This window comes from Nothobranchius furzeri, chromosome 1 (assembly GCF_043380555.1).
Source record: "Nothobranchius furzeri strain GRZ-AD chromosome 1, NfurGRZ-RIMD1, whole genome shotgun sequence".
Taxonomy (NCBI): domain Eukaryota; kingdom Metazoa; phylum Chordata; class Actinopteri; order Cyprinodontiformes; family Nothobranchiidae; genus Nothobranchius; species Nothobranchius furzeri.
In genome coordinates, this window is record NC_091741.1 from 94,832,374 (window position 1) to 94,847,891 (window position 15,518).

General features: G+C 41.7%; 2 protein-coding genes across 5 annotated transcripts in view; one reads left to right on the forward strand and one right to left on the reverse strand.

Moving 5' to 3' along the window:
* The window catches only part of ssh3 (slingshot protein phosphatase 3), a 31,538-nt gene extending 19,230 nt beyond the window's left edge, over positions 1-12,308 (forward strand). For all 3 annotated transcript variants that reach the window (XM_015944884.3, XM_015944900.3, XM_015944892.3), the window contains exons 13-17: positions 1,258-1,458; positions 1,588-1,789; positions 9,162-9,260; positions 9,337-9,432; positions 11,941-12,308. In XM_015944884.3, coding sequence (XP_015800370.3) covers positions 1,258-1,458; positions 1,588-1,789; positions 9,162-9,260; positions 9,337-9,432; positions 11,941-12,078 — 736 coding nt within the window. In that variant the 3' untranslated portion in view covers positions 12,079-12,308. The remainder of the gene's footprint in view (positions 1-1,257; positions 1,459-1,587; positions 1,790-9,161; positions 9,261-9,336; positions 9,433-11,940) is intronic.
* An 869-nt stretch (positions 12,309-13,177) lies between these two features.
* mrpl18 (mitochondrial ribosomal protein L18) lies at positions 13,178-14,873 on the reverse strand. 2 transcript variants are annotated; one of them, XM_015944929.3, is made up of 4 exons: positions 14,658-14,873; positions 14,398-14,572; positions 13,460-13,694; positions 13,178-13,394 (listed from the first exon to the last, which is right to left on the reverse strand). In XM_015944929.3, the coding sequence occupies exons 1-4, from the start codon at positions 14,737-14,739 to the stop codon at positions 13,317-13,319; spliced, it is 570 nt and encodes a 189-aa protein (XP_015800415.3). In that variant the 5' UTR covers positions 14,740-14,873; the 3' UTR covers positions 13,178-13,316. The 2 variants fall into 2 exon arrangements, with proteins under 2 accessions (XP_015800415.3, XP_015800409.3); XM_015944923.3 differs by having other exon boundaries at positions 14,398-14,575.
* Between the last annotated feature and the right edge of the window lie 645 nt (positions 14,874-15,518).

Consider the following 15,518-nt stretch of genomic DNA (forward strand, 5'->3'; position numbering starts at 1 on the left):
GAATCATTTCGCTGTTTACGTCTGCAAATGGAACCTAAATTAAACTAAAACATCAAGGCTGAGATGGAAAAAAGCCAGTTCTGCATTTTAAAATAATCCCTGAAAGAGCAACTTGGAGGAGAAACCGAAATAACTCTTTATATTAAATCAAGCTTGCAACTAGGGCTGGGCGACAAAAACAATAGTAATACATATGTACAAATACATTTTCCTTGATAAACATATGAGAATGAGTTTATTGGAAACTAATTTAAAGAACAGATCAACAGCTGGACCAATCGGTGGCTGGAATAGAGCCATTCGACAGCCAGCCTGAAGCGCTAACGGCTAATCGCTTGTGTATCTTTAGTCGTAGGTAATAGGTCGGACATGGCTGCAAAAATGGAAAGAAATGAGCCTCCCGAAAGTAAAAAAGACAGAAGACACAGCGAATGACATCACTGATAATAAGGGACTGAAGTATTCAGTCGTGTAGACGTATTTTGGCTAGTTAAAGGTCAACTTTACACATATTTTAATGCATTTGCAGTGGTCTAGTCGGAATGAATGCCTTGTAAACCATTCTCTGAAAAAAGCTCCAACGCACCTGTTTGAGGATGTAGAAGTCAATTGGACGGGAAAGAAGCTTCAGACTCTTAACGCAAAAGGCGATTTACAACACAATCAGTCGTTCATCCATTCACACCCTGGTGGTGATGAGCTACATCACATTTAACCTCTTTCATGTATCCAAAACCGTTATTAATGGTGCATTTACATCTGGGTTAGACCAGTCTGGTCTTGGTTGTCAGTAATGCAGATTTCTTCGAGCATGTGGGCGGGGCAAAAGACGCATGGAGAGGTCTGTGGTGTCCTCCTTAAATTAGTAAACTAAGGCAGTCATGTGTAGTGTTGCTTTTGGAGACTCTAACATGAAGCACACAGCTTCATGCACTCTCACTGAGTGGTGGTGCTGCCGTGGGCTCCTCTCTCAGCAGTCTGTCCTCACGCCCCCTGGCTGGAGCGGCGGGTCCGACAACTTTTGGAAATAAACCTTTAAAACCAAAACATCTTTCTTCAAATCTCAGTGAAAAGTACCAGAGAACATTAAAGACTGACAAAAACAGTGGTTTGTTTGATATTGTGAATATATATCTGTATTGACTGATATGAAAAACAATATCTTGATAAGATTTTTTTCCACATGCCCAGCTTTCATTGCACTCTAATGAGAAATGTGTTCAGACATCTTGGTGAGCCTCTGTCTCTCTGTCGCAGGAAAAGTGGACAGGCAGTGTTGGTGCACTGTAAGATGGGGGTGTCTCGGTCTGCGTCCACTGTCATCGCATACGCCATGAAGCAGCAGCACTGGCCTCTGGACGTGGTACTGGCCTACGTCAGAGATCGCCGCTCCATCGTCAAGCCCAATGAGGGCTTCATGAAGCAGCTGCAGACCTACAGTGGCATCCTGAATGCCAGGTCAGACCCAGCGTTGCGCTGAAGCAACAGCTTTTTGCTGTAACAAAACTCGTGCTGACACAAAATCTTTTGGTGTTTGTCAGTGTCTTTAAAAAAAGTTTTTTATGATCTGTTGACTCATTCTTGCAGCCAGCAGCGTCACAGCGCGCTCTGGAGACGAAAGTCAAGAGATCAAAGACAAAAATCTGTGACAAATAATGAAGAAGACAAGCCGAACAAGGAAGAGGAGGAGGAGGAGGAGGAGGTTGCTGAAGATGATGATGACAGCGATAGTTCTGATGGAAAAGAGTCTGCCAGTCTGGATGAAAACGATTCAGATGAGGATCATGAGGTCATTATTTTATTCAATAAAACATCTTTCATAATGTTTCAGATTTCCTACACTTAACAGTTTAAACTAAAGGACAAACTTTGGCTGCCTAAAGTGAAGCCAACACAGGAGTGACCAAACGTGCAGTTCCCCCTCATCAGCTGGCTCCAAAACAGAGCAAGTTCCCATTTCAGTTCAGTTTATTTATGTATCAAATCATGACAAGAGTCGTCTCAAGGCATTCCTACTGAGTTCAGTTCATTAAGCCATAAAATTACAGTACCATGACAAAGTTGATTTATTTCAGTAATTTCATTCAAAAAGTGAAACTTGTATATTAAATTAATTCATTGCACACACACTGACCCTATATTTCAAATGTTTATTTCTTTAATTTTGATGATTATAACTGACAACTAATGAAAATCTCAAATTCAGTATCTCAGAAAAGTAGAATATCAATTAAGACCAATGTAAAATAGGAATTTTAGAAATGTTGGCCAACTGAAAAGTATAAACATGTACAGCTCTCAATATTCAGTTGGGGCTCTTTGGCCTGGATTACTGCAGCAATACAGCGTGGCATGGAGTCCACATCAGTCTGTGGCACTGCTCAGGTGTTATGAGAGACCATGTTGTTCTGAGAATGGCCTTCAGCTCTTCTGAATTGTTGGTCTGGCATATTGCATCTTCCTCTTCACAATACTCCATAGAATGTCTATGGAGTTTAGGTCTGGGGAGTTTTCTGTCCAATCAAGTGCAGGGATACCATGGTCCTTAAACCAGGCACTGGCAGCTTTGTTCCTGTTGGAAAATGAAATGCATATCTTCATAAAGTTGGTCAGCAGCGGGAAGCATAAAGTCTAGAGGACCACAGTCATTAGGTGATAGAGCTAGGTAGATCTAGGTGTCACCTGCATAACTGTTATAGGCAATGTTGCTATTGTGTATGACCGGACTCAGGGGGAGCATGTAGAGATTGAAGAGCAGTGGTCCAAGAATTGAGCCTTGGGGGACCCCGCGTGTCCTGGTGATCAGCTTTGATTTGTTTTAACCAATAGAGACAACATAAACCTGTCTTCGAGATAAGATCGGAACCAAATATGGACTGCACCTGAAAGTCCCACCCGAGTCATTAGCCTATCTAGGAGGATGTTGTCCACAGCATCAAAAGCTGCAGTCAGATTGAGTATAATCAGGATAGAAGTTTAACCTGAATCTGTATTTAGACTAATGTCATTTAATACCTTAATCAGTGCAGTCTCAGTGCGGTGGTGTTGTCTAAAGCCTGACTGGAATCTGTCTAGCAGGTTGTTTCTCTCTAAAAGCTCTTCAGCTGGATCATAACTGCTTTTTCAGTAATTTTCCCAATGAAAGGGAGATTAGAGATTGGTCTGTAGTTATTCATCACTAAGGGATATGATTTTCTTTTTCTAGAAGAAGGTTAACAGCAGCAGTTTTCATTGATTTCAGAAAAATACCTGACATTAAGGAACAGTTAACAATTTTCAGTACATCAGCGTTTAAACAGCTAACAACATTTTTTTAAGTTAGTTGGCAGGTTGTCCAGACAGCAGGTGGATGAGTTTAAAGTCTTTATTCTGTCCTCAAGTGTTTTAGCAATAATTACAATAAAAGTTGGCATTCTAGCCAGATTGTTGCTGTGTGGCTTTAGCAGTGGTCTGGTTGTGATGGTGGCTAATCTGATGTTTATGATTTTCTCAATGAAAAATGATGCAAGCTCTTCCATTACACCAAGTTTGGGATACGAAGTTTGGGGCTAACTGTGTTGGGAGATTAGTAGCAAACAGAACACAGGAATTGTTAATATTATCACAAATGACGGGAGAAAAAGGCTCGTCTCATCTAATTTAATTCAGAGTTGTGAGTGCGCAGCTGCATTTTGAAGGTTTCATAGTGATGTGGTAGGTTACTTTTTCTGAATTGACGCTTTGCTTTCCTGCACTCTCTTTTCTGATTGGTAACAGATTTGGTGAACCTCCATGGAGCCTTTTGTTTGTCAGATATAAGTTTGACTTATTTGAGTTTAATGGTGTCAAGGACTTCAAGAGTTTTGCGGTTAAAGTGACTTAAAAGTGAATCAGCACAGCTGGTTGTCAGATTTGTTGACATACAGGTGCTGGCCAGTAAATTAGAATATCATCAAAAGGTTGAAAATATTTCAGTAATTCCATTCAAAACGTGAAACTTGTACATTATATTCATGCAATGCACACAGACCAATGTATTTCCAATGTTCATTACATTTAAATTTGATATTCATAAGTGACAACTAATGAAAACTCCAAATTTGGTATCTCAAAAAATTAGAATATTCTGAAAAGGCTGAATATAGAAGACACCTGCTGCCACTCTAATCAGCTGATTTACTCAAAACACCTGCAAAGGCCTTTAAAAGGTCCCTCAGTCTTGTTTTGAAGGCACCACAATCATGGGGAAGACTTCTGACTTAACAGCTGTCCAAAAGACAATCATTGACACCTTGCACAAGGAGGGCAAGACACAAAAGGTGATTGCTAAAGAAGCTGGCTGTTCGCAGAGCTCTGTGTCCAAGCACATTAACAGACAGGCGAAGGGACGGAAAAAATGTGGTAGAAAAAAGTGTACAAGCTCTAGGGATAACCGCACCCTGCAGAGAATTGTGACGACAAACCCATTCAAAAATGTGGGGGAGATCCACAAAGAGTGGACTGCAGCTGGAGTCAGCGCTTCAAGAACCACCACGAGGAGACTCATGAAAGACATGGGATTCAGGTGTCGCATTCCGTGTGTCAAGCCACTCTTGAACATGAAACAGCGCAAGAAGCGTCTCGCCTGGGCCAAGGACAAAAAGGACTGGACTGATGCTGAGTGGTCCAAAGTTATGTTTTCTGATGAAAGCAAGTTCTGCATTTCCTTTGGAAATCAAGGACCCAGAGTCTGGAGGAAGAGCGGAGAAGCACAGAATCCACGTTGCATGAGGTCCAGTGTAAAGTTTCCACCGTCAGTGATGGTGTGGGGTGCCATGTCATCTGCCGGTGTTGGCCCACTCTGTTTCCTGAGGTCCAGGGTCAATGCAGCCGTCTACCAGGAAGTTTTAGAGCACTTCATGCTTCCTGCTGCTGACCAACTTTATGGGGATGCAGACTTCACCTTTCAACAGGACTTGGCACCTGCACACAGTGCCAAAACCACCAGCACCTGGTTCAAGGACCATGGTATCCCTGTCCTTGATTGGCCAGCAAACTCGCCTGACCTTAACCCCATAGAAAATCTATGGGGTATTGTGAAGCGGAGGATGCAATACGCTAGACCCAACAATGCAGAGGAGCTGAAGACGACTATCAGAGCAACCTGGGCTCTCATAACACCTGAGCAGTGCCACAGACTGATCGAGTCCATGCCACGCCGCATTACTGCAGTTATTGAGGCAAAAGGAGCCCCGACTAAGTATTGAGTGCTATACATGCACATTCTTTTCATGTTCATTCTTTTCAGTTGGCCAACATTAGAGAAACAAACATTTTTTCATTGGCCTTTAGAATATTCTAATTTTCTGAGATACCAGATTTGATGTTTTCATTGGTTGTCACCTATAAATATCAAAATTAAACGTAATAAACATCGGAAATACATTGGTCTGTGTGCATTGCATGAATATAATGTACAAGTTTCACGTTTTGAATGGAATTACTGAAATATTTTCAACCTTTTGATGATATTCTAATTTACTGGCCAGCACCTGTATTCATGCGTTCTATAAAAACTGATGCAGTGTGATCACCCAGATACCTTTTTTTTTTGAGCAACGGAGGTGTGATGTGTAGCAGGTGAAACTGATATCTCAGAAAAAACAGAAAAGGTCAGATAGACCCACATCCTTAATAACAATGTTAGCGAGATGCTTTTGATGCTGTATCTTGTTCAAGAGCAGCTTTACACAAGGAACGCGACTTGCGTACATTTGTGCGTGGTGGTCCTTGAAGCACTGACTCTAGCTGCAGCCCACTCTTTGTGAATCTCCCCCATGTTTTTGAATGGGTTTTGTTTCATAATCCTCTCCTGGGTTGCAGTTATCCTATTGTTGTACACTTTTCTATCACATCTTCCCTTCACCTCTCTAAAGCCTGAGTCATGCTTCTGCGCCTGGGGCAGTGCAGAGACACGCAACGCCATTATACGTCATCGCAGGCCTGCTGGAGAGCCCCCGCAAGAACGGACGGAGTCGAGCTCTCTTTTCTAAACATCCGTCCGTCGAGACGGAGAACGCAAGCTTGTGATTGGTCAGGGTGCCGCTGTCGTTTACACCGCCGCCATTGCGCCTTCAAAAACATAAAGAGAGACGAGGATAACTAGCGGCAGACATGGAGAAGCTTGAGAAACACCACGAAAAAACTCTAAAATTATGAACGTTTAGTTCTCCTGTGACTGAAGGAGTGAAAAGATGCGCAGCAAGCGTTTTATTTGTGGACGGAAATGACAGGAAACATGGGTTTAGAGGTGGGGAGCGCATGAAGCGGTGGGAGAATGAGAGACAAATATGTCCGTGTTAAAAGTCTCTTAAATACACAAAAAACACAATATAAACACACAATCTTGGACCGGATCCATGACAGGATACCACAGAACAGCGCTACGCCCTCTGTTGTCCTGGGGGGGAATAGCTTTGCTACACTCCCTAGGAGACGGAGAAGTATGAGGGCAAAATGTCTCCATCCGTGCATGCGTGTCTCTCCCTTTTGGAGCTGACGGAAAAGCATGAGTCAGGCTTTAGTGTGCTTGGACACAGAGCTCTGTGAACAGCCAGTCTCGTTAGTGTCTTTTGTGTCTTGCCCTTGTTGTGCAAGGTGTCAGTGGCCATCTTTTGGACAACTGTAAAGTCAGTAGTCTTCCCCATGATTAGCTACAGAACTAGACTGAGAGACCATTTAAAGGCTTTTTCAGGTGTTTTGAGTTAATTAGCTGATTATTGTGGCACCAGGGGTCATCAATGTGGAACCTTTTCATAAAATTTTGAGATACTGAATTTAGGATTTTCATTAGTTGTCAAAGTGAATCATCAAAATTATAGAAATAAACATTTGAAATATATCAGTCTGTGTATAATGAATTAATCTAATATACAAGTTTCACTTTTTGAACGAAGTTACTGAAATTATTAAACTGTTCATCAGTAGCTCAGGAGGTAGAGCGGGTTGTCCAGTAATCGGAGTTGTAGGATCGACCCCGGCTTCCGCCACAGACTGCTGCTGTTGTGTACGTGGGCAAGACACTTAACCTGCCTTGCCAGCTGGTGGTGGTCAGAGGTACCGGTGGTGCCAGTGTTCAGCAGTCTCGCTTCCGTCAGTGTGCTCCAGGACAGCTGTGGACACTGGTAGCTCATCCCCGCCAGTGTGTGAATGAGTGGATGACTGATTGTTTTGTGAAGCGCCTTGGGGGGTTGTAGAACCCTAAAAAGGCTCTATACAAATACAGACCATTTACCAAATAAATCAACTTTGTCGTGATATTCTAATTTTATGACCAGCACCTATGTAAGGAACCCAGCAGATTGCATTGAGTCACTGACTTGTGTCAGTGTCTTTACAGCAATCCTCATGAAGAGAGGAAAACTCCCTTTTGTAATGGAATGAAGAGTATTACAATTTAATTAATGACCAGAGATATTAATGATCCATACCTGGCATGGACCCCATCTCTGGACCTGGGCTTTTAAAAATCAGAAGAGTGGTTCTTTTTATTACAGGGAAATTTAAAATACACTTTGCATGAACTGAGAGACAAGAGAATAGAGAGAGACCTCCAATGTTTAAGCAAAATTTATTATCTAAATGATTTTAAACAGTTTAACAGGACTAACTAGTGATGGATGCTGGTGGAATGAATGTGAGGTGGAGTGTGTGTTGGTGCGATGTCAGTTCAGAACCTCCGTTCTGGAGAAGCGAGTCTGAGTGGGAGATGATGTTTTGCTCCTAACTGATCAACGTTTGAACCGTGGTCATAAAACACATGAGACGCTACCTGTGTCGCTCTACATTACCCGTCAGTGAGACTCCCGTACAGATCAGGCTGCCAGGTTCACGACCTTCCTCTGGTACTGGAGCCGATGAAACGGCGTAGACAGCACGACAAACCAGTCTTTGGATAGTCTCCAGGTAAAAAGCGACAGGTGTTTCACATCGTCAAAGGGACCCCCCTTTGGGTCAACGAGTTCAGCTTTTATTCTGAAGGAACCGTTGTTTTGTTGGTAACAACAACAGGATTTCCCAGCTTGGCAGTTCTCAGCTTAAAAGTAAAAAGTACAGAAGGCCGGTCCGTACTCCACTTAGCAATGATGAACATTAGAGGATTTTGAGAGCTGGCTGAATACTGAACTCAAAATGGCGTTGTTCTGACTTATTAATCTGGGTGTTTATTATTTTGGACGAATCACAGCTGACAGATTAAATAAACACCACAGAGACTGCCACGCTTCAGATGTGAAGGTTCTGATTGAGAGGAATGTGTCATGATTATTTATCTTGTGTATCAGCTGACTAGTGGCTATAATACGTCATTTCCTTATTAAACATTAATCATAACATTGTGATTTCACAGATCGGTCACATGGTTATTATTGACAAACAGTTGTTTTGATTAGCTTTATTAAAATAGTTATTTGATTAATTAAAAGAAAAGAGTTCATTCTTCGTTCTTCTGTCTTCACTGCTGGAATGTAAACATTAGAAGTGAATGCCTGACCTTGAGGCTGTTTCATGCACACTGGCACGGTGTCAAACAGAACAGCTATTAGAGGGGAGAAATGGTTCCTTCATCACGTTACACTTTTAACAGGTAGAAACTTCTAGAGGATCCTGGCTCAGTGTGACCATTGACTCCCATGTTAAAAATGTCGACTTCACAGCAGAAATAAAATGTTTACAACCTGTTTCAAAAAAAACCTTTTAGGTTGGAAAGATCAAGTGTACCTTGTGACCACTCAGAGGGGGGTTAAGCATGTCCTTTTGATTGACAGGTGGCAGATGAGCTTTCAGTGCTAGCGATAGCGGCTTGCCTCCTGCTTGTTCCAGGGAAGCCTGTGCCTCACGCTATAAGTGTTGCAGCCTAGAAAGCAGAGGGTTGTAGAGTCGCTCTACAACGGTTTTCTGGCTGAATGTGCCTGCCAACCTCCATTAGGTTTGGTTAGCTCAGTTAGCTCATAGCTTCATCATGGTAGAGTGTTTTGGGTGTCAATCATTTGCCCCCACCCTTTCAGCTCCATTTTTGTATTTTTCAGGAGCGATGAGACGCATAATATGGTCAAGATAGCAGTTGTGGGAACCCCACGGGTCATGGCACTGAGGGTTTGTCCATCTTGTACAGTCATTAAACTCCTCCTGTCGATCCCTCCCAGGTGTTTGAAGAACAGACCCCTGTGTCTGACTCCGACCAGTCTCCCAGGCAGATGGAAGCATCAGTTAACCCCACCATCACTGTGAATGAACCAGAAAAGGCAGGTGCACACACACTCTCATAGTGTATCTGAGGCTATTTATGTATTTTTAATGACATGACTCTTTCTTCTAAAGACTCTTCCCAGCGTTAACCGCAGTGGCAGGATGAACCTCTTCTCCCTCATGCAGTCCATTAGTGAACTAGATGATGAAGATAAGGGGCATGAACAGGTAAATGATGAAGCCCTTATTCTCTTCCTCGTTGCAGTTAAACTGTGTGAAAAAGGGCTGATCCTTCACACCGAGTAACAGAACGGATGTGGTCCAGTTTCCAGACAGACTGCCATCCACACTGACTGCGGTTTTTGTGCCGAACATCTCTGGAAATCTGCTCTGACGAGAGCACCAAATGATAAGAGATTTTGACACAAAATAATGTGGACCATCATACACTGACCTGATATCCCTGTCATTAATAATAAAAACAGCAGAAAATAAAGAAACAGGTTTTATATTAAAATATACCAGATGCACCTTGCTGGCTCATGCTTTTCACTTCCTGTCTGGCTCGTGTAATTTCTTTAACTTCGTAAAAGTCTGTATGCGGCATCCAGAACAAATGAACTCCTTGCAGAAACTTTCCGGAGCTCTGGATCCGAATCTGCACTGCATCACAGCCAGTGTGAATGCTCTGAAAGGGCTCAATGATTTTTTTGGTCTTTGCGGTGCCGTACACCTAAACCACATCGGTTCCGTACTCGGTGAGTGAGGTGTGAGAGGAGTTTAGAGAAGTGTAAATTGTAGGAAGGGTTGCTGTTTTTTTACATAAACCTTTGGTTCGTCAGCATTTTAGAAAGATAAGGCTTTTTTTTTAAGTAGCAGCTTCTTTTTGTAGTATTTGTCATGTTTGTGTAAAAATCCTGAGGCTTTTAAACAAACTTGGACAACAAAGAACTAAATATTCTTCAAGATTCTGTAAAAGAAGGAAACGATATGCAGATATCCACAGGTCAGCACATCACATCAGGACGCGAGACTAAAGCTCTGTTCGTGGTTTTATTCTGGGTCGGGTTTAGAAGGTCTGAGTTGCTGCTGCTCCAGTTTCTATTTACTCTTTCTGTAGAGCTCTGTAAATGTTTAATGGTTTGTTTATTACAAATTCCACAAGTAGTTTTAATAAAAAGGAAAAGTGCCTCAAGCACCAGTTGTAGAAGGTCAGTGAACATTGAGATTCCTGCGTCTGATGGGTGTTATGAACTTTTGGGCTGGAAAAATAAAACAGGGAAATAACCTAAATGTGTAGCTGTGGAATTGGGCTTGGCTCCGTCGCTGGTACACACCACCACCCTCCCCCGCGCTGGCTGCTGCTGCTGCCGTAACACAGGGGGAAACCCTGGGTGTAAAAAAAATAAATAAATAAAGGTTGACACAACAGATCCTGGATCAGTCTGAACCGCCAAAAAAATAAATAAAAATACACAGCTTTGGTCAGGTGATCTTGCTGCTTGAAATTGCAATTTTGGTCCAAAACAAGATCATTCAGCCCTAATCGCCACCCTTTGCTCTGATTACTGCTTTGCACACTCTTGGTATTCTCTCCATGAGCTTCAGGGTTTCCCAACAGTCTTGAAGGACTTCCTCTTGAAGCTCATCAAGAGAATGCCAAGAGTGTGCAAAGCAGCAATCAGAGCAAAAGGTGGCTATTTTTGAAGAAACTGGAATATAAAACACGTTTTCAGTTATTTCACCTTTTTTGGTTAAGTACATAACTCCTCATGTGTTCATTCATAGTTTGGATGCCTTAAGTGTAAATGGTCATGAAAAAAAGGAAAACACATTGAATGAGATGGTGTGTCTAAACTTTTGGCTTGTACTGTATCTGCAACTGCATTTGTCCGTCTGTTACTAAGCAGTCACGAGTCTGTTGAGCATGAATGCTGTTGAGATTCTGACGACTTAAGGAACACTAAATATGTTCCCCTGCTTTACAACCGTCGTAAACAGGCCAGCTGCAGCCTGCTGTAGCTATAAACAACACGAGCTAACAGATAATAAATGAGCTGCAAAGTCCAAAGATCCACAATGTTGGACAAAAACTGTTATTACTTACAAGTCCAGTAGCAACAAAGCCAGGTCACAATCAGCCTCCTTTAACTTTCTCAAACGAGCGTAGGCCGCGCCAATGTTCACTTTTTGCTTCACCTCCAAAGAAATTACTCTCTAACGGCTCTGCATTGATGCCAACGAAGAATGAAAAAAAAAAATTCTTCCTGTGCTTTTTATTGATGGTCATTGAACAAAAAAAGCCAACTGCTAGCCTTTATGTTAGCTACCGACACAGGGACAGTTATTGCTTTAAAGCAGGTAGAGAGCTCCCACTAGTGTTCCTACTTATGCCACAAAACTGTCAGGGGCGGTGTCTAGTCCAGGTCGCGAGCCGAGTGCTTTCTAATGTGAAGTTGTTCAAGTTTGTGCCTCGAGAACCTCTGAAACCAGTTTGAAAGCAATAGCTTAAAGTGTTGATATCTCTATGGTTGCTAAAAGGTGGGTGATTAGAAATCAGGACCAAGTTCTTTTTACTTTATCGAACCAAGACTCAAGTCTTTCTGTCATCAGTTTTTCAGACTCGTTATTCAGAAAGACTTTTATTTTGCACGTCATCGTTATTTTTTCCTCTTCCTTTTTGTATTTTAAAATAAAGACTAACAATTGACTGATTATTGATTTTTGTTTTCAAAGCTGCCTGGCAGTCCAAGACGTTCTCCAGGCCATCGTAGGCGCAGCCAAGGGCGACGGGGTCTTATCCACCAAAGAGCGTGTGTGGATGTTTCACCAGAACCGCGCTGCCTGGCAGAATCTGGTCAAGGCGATCGCTAAAGAAGCCGGACAGGGAAGGACGTCCGTAAGGGTGAGGGACAGGAATAACCCAAGAAATTAAACTCCTGAAGGTGGAGGAACCAGGACACGCCAAGGCTTTTATGTTTCGCTGGTATTTCGTTTCTCCACTCAACTCATTCTAATGGTTCTCTGCAGCATTGGTGTACCGATGAAAGACAGAACACCTCACAGGTGAAGGTGCTGTTAATTATTAAGTATTGAACGACTAATCATCATGTCACACCGGACGTTCTTTCCTTTGAGACTCCTTCCAACACTCCCGAGATCTATGCAATAACTGCTTTCCTCTGGTAAACGAGACTTTAAGCTGCCACTTCATTCTTTTCTAAGACTTTCATGGTTGTTGAATGGGAGGATTTCAGTCCAAGCTGTGCATTATGGACCATGTCAAGCCAGTTTTATGGCGCATGTCAAAATGCCAAACTGTTTTTCTATGTGCCATTGAATATATTTAATTACAAATCTTTATCACGTGAGTGTATTAAAATTGTTTTATTTTTATTCTACCAGATCTGCATGAGTGCCTTCAACCTGAGAATAAAATACGAGCGGTGTTTTTATGTTTTTACTCTGAGGTGGTGGCCATTGTTCTTGTGTTGTTCCGAACTTCCATTATTGACTGCTTTGTAAATGCAGCATCCCAACATTTCTGCATATAAACAGTATAAAAGGTGTCTGCTGGTGACCTGGGTGCATGCGTAGGTGTTTCTATACCAGCCTGTTCAGGGTCTTTGTCTGTATTTATATGAACATTAAATCGATTGGGTAATTACTCAGACTTCACCAGATGCTGATGTGAAACATTATTTCATGCTGGTGTTACATTAGAGTGGAAACCAAGCTAAAGCTTAATTTAACCTGCATGCCCACAAAGATTATGTATTTATATGCACTTTATAATCCCACAGTGCACACTGCTGAGGCAACGAGCTCTGTACTGTGATTGATAGGATCAATGATTGTTTGAAGCGTTCTAGCCACATCTTTGTGTTGCTGTGGTTTGCTGTTCACCGTCTACGTCTCACTCTTGTTTACAGAGCATTTAGAGTGACAAATAAAGGACCATATTTCAACCAACTGTTTGTTTTTCTCTGTTTATTAAAGCACCGGAGCAGCACAGGAAGGACCATACCATCATTACTCTAAATACTTCTGCAGTGATAACTGATAAAACAGACATTTATCAAAACTAATGATGTGACTGATGATGCTCAAATTCAGGTCCCGACGTATTTCCTTCTGGGTTCACTGAGAAGGATTCCTCCCTGTTTCATTGCATTTCTGAAAGCTTGAACCTAAAAGACAAAAAAATAATATAAAGCAGGAAAAGAAAGCATACAGATACTTATACTTTACTCACACCATCTGAGCGGTACGTCCACGGAATCTCCCTGTACACCATCCTAGTGATGCCGGCCTGCTGGCATCGGTGTGCCAGCACCTCTCCTACAGCTTGACATGCTGCCACGCAGCTGGTGGAAGGCAGCTCCTTCTTCAATGCCCACTCTTTGGTGGAACAACTAAGCACTGGAATGGGAGAGCTCCTGGAGAACACTTCAGCTGTGACGTGGTGTTGACTGCGAGAGAACATCAACCTGAAAAATGTGACACAAGTGAAAGAACGATAGAGAATGTGTGAAGACTTTTAAATTGCATTTGATCCTTTTTATTCTACTTGTCTACATGCTACACCGAGACATGGGACTCAGTAACTCACCTGTTCAAGCTGGCTTTTGCGTGACCTTCATCGCCACCCTCTCCTTATTCTGCTCTATCTATTCCTCTTTCCCAGGATCCACTGATTTCCCTCTTTCCGATTCATTTTCTCTCCCTTTCCTTACACTTTTTATTCACAAATGTTTATTTTTCTCTCATTTTAAACATCTTTTTTATATTTTAAATGTTTTGTTTTTGTGAAGCGCCTGGTGATTTTTATATTGAGAGGTGCTATAAAAAAAGACAGTTTTCTTTCAGTATTTTGTTCATCCTTTATGTGTCAAATGACACCTTAATCTCCAAGGGTCTCTAGCAGAAAAATGTCCAACACAAACACACACACACACACACACACACCAGTGGTGGAGTTTAAATATGTTTTATATAAAAGTTGATATTAAAGTTAAATCAATTAGTGGACTTTGAGATTCTAACCCTAATGTTGGGTTTGTTATTTGTAAGAGTTAAAAACCTCAAACTAAATCAAATAAGAGGAATTTAGTTAACTGATGGCGCAGGTTCTTCCATTTTCTATAACTAAAACTCGATTTTGGATTTTTACATTAAGTATTTGATTCAAACCTGTGGTAGAACTGCTGGTGAGGCCAAGTGGTTTTCCAGCCCCGGTCCTTCACAGCCAGGGCCATCTGCTCCAGGTTCCGGGGGTTTCTGTTCACAAAGGTCGGACTCACGTCTTCGTTTGGCTCCGCGCTGGGCTCCGGTCGGGGAGCAACCTGGCTCAAACACCGAGCTGGCACTGCTTAGTAAAACAAAAAAGACAGTAAGTATCGGTGAGTTTAAAACAACGTTATGGCTAAATCAGGGAGGGTTGTCCAACTCACCTGTCTGCTTCAGACCGGGACGGCATCGTTGAATTTGACTCAACAGCAACCGGCAATTGCGACTAATTTCACTCAAAGCCATATCCACTTTAAATAAAAAGCATACAATGTTTTGTATAATATTGTGAGATTAGGTGTCTTTAAAGTTTGTTTCCCAAACTGTGTTAATTTTCAAGGATTGGCATGATGTCCGCCATCTTTGACATTGCAATAATATCCGGGTCAGTTGGTGTACCTTGAAATAACGTCCGGACAGAAACAAACAGTAAAAACAATTATCTTTCGTCAATCTTTCATCAGATTGCGTTTAATTAAGACTTTAACTGGTTAGCGCGTTAATCTAAATGTTTTTTTTATGTCAAGCAGTTAAAAGCTACATGAAAAACTGTACTCGAACAAGTGTTCGGCTTTTTTTTGATACTCGAGGATTGTAATGGTTATAATGTGCCACAAGAGGGAGACAGTTGTCGAGCAGAAATCTAGCTAAATAGAAATCCACTCAGCTGCTACCGTGGTGGTTTAAGTCTTCTTTCTAAATTACATGTGCTGTTTGAGGTAATCAGTTAAACAAATTTTTATTTTTGCTTTAATTATAATATAGCAATAATAATTGATGCAATTTTACAAAATATTCACAAGATCAACTTTTAAATTCAATAACTGCATCATGTCAGGTTAATTGTGATAGAAGTGTGAAGGTTGCAACATGTTTAAACTGATATTCCTGAAATTAGTAAAGTATAACGTTTATTTGACAGGTTTAAATCAAATTATAATGTGTGTGGGTTGAGGATAGTGGAAACGCTTAAAATGACAGTGTGTGTTTTCCCTAGCAGTAGATACCTAAATTGTTGCAAGCAG

Coding starts and splice junctions, on each gene's coding strand:
- mrpl18 (XM_015944923.3), bottom strand. CDS start 14,739: ATGGCTTTGAGTGAAATTAGTCGCAATTGCCGGTTGCTGTTGAGTCAA. Junction 14,576..14,657: donor TCCCGGTCTGAAGCAGACAG/GTGAGTTGGACA, acceptor TGTTTTACTAAG/CAGTGCCAGCTCGGTGTTTG. Junction 13,695..14,397: donor CACCAGCAGTTCTACCACAG/GTTTGAATCAAA, acceptor CACATTTTTCAG/GTTGATGTTCTCTCGCAGTC.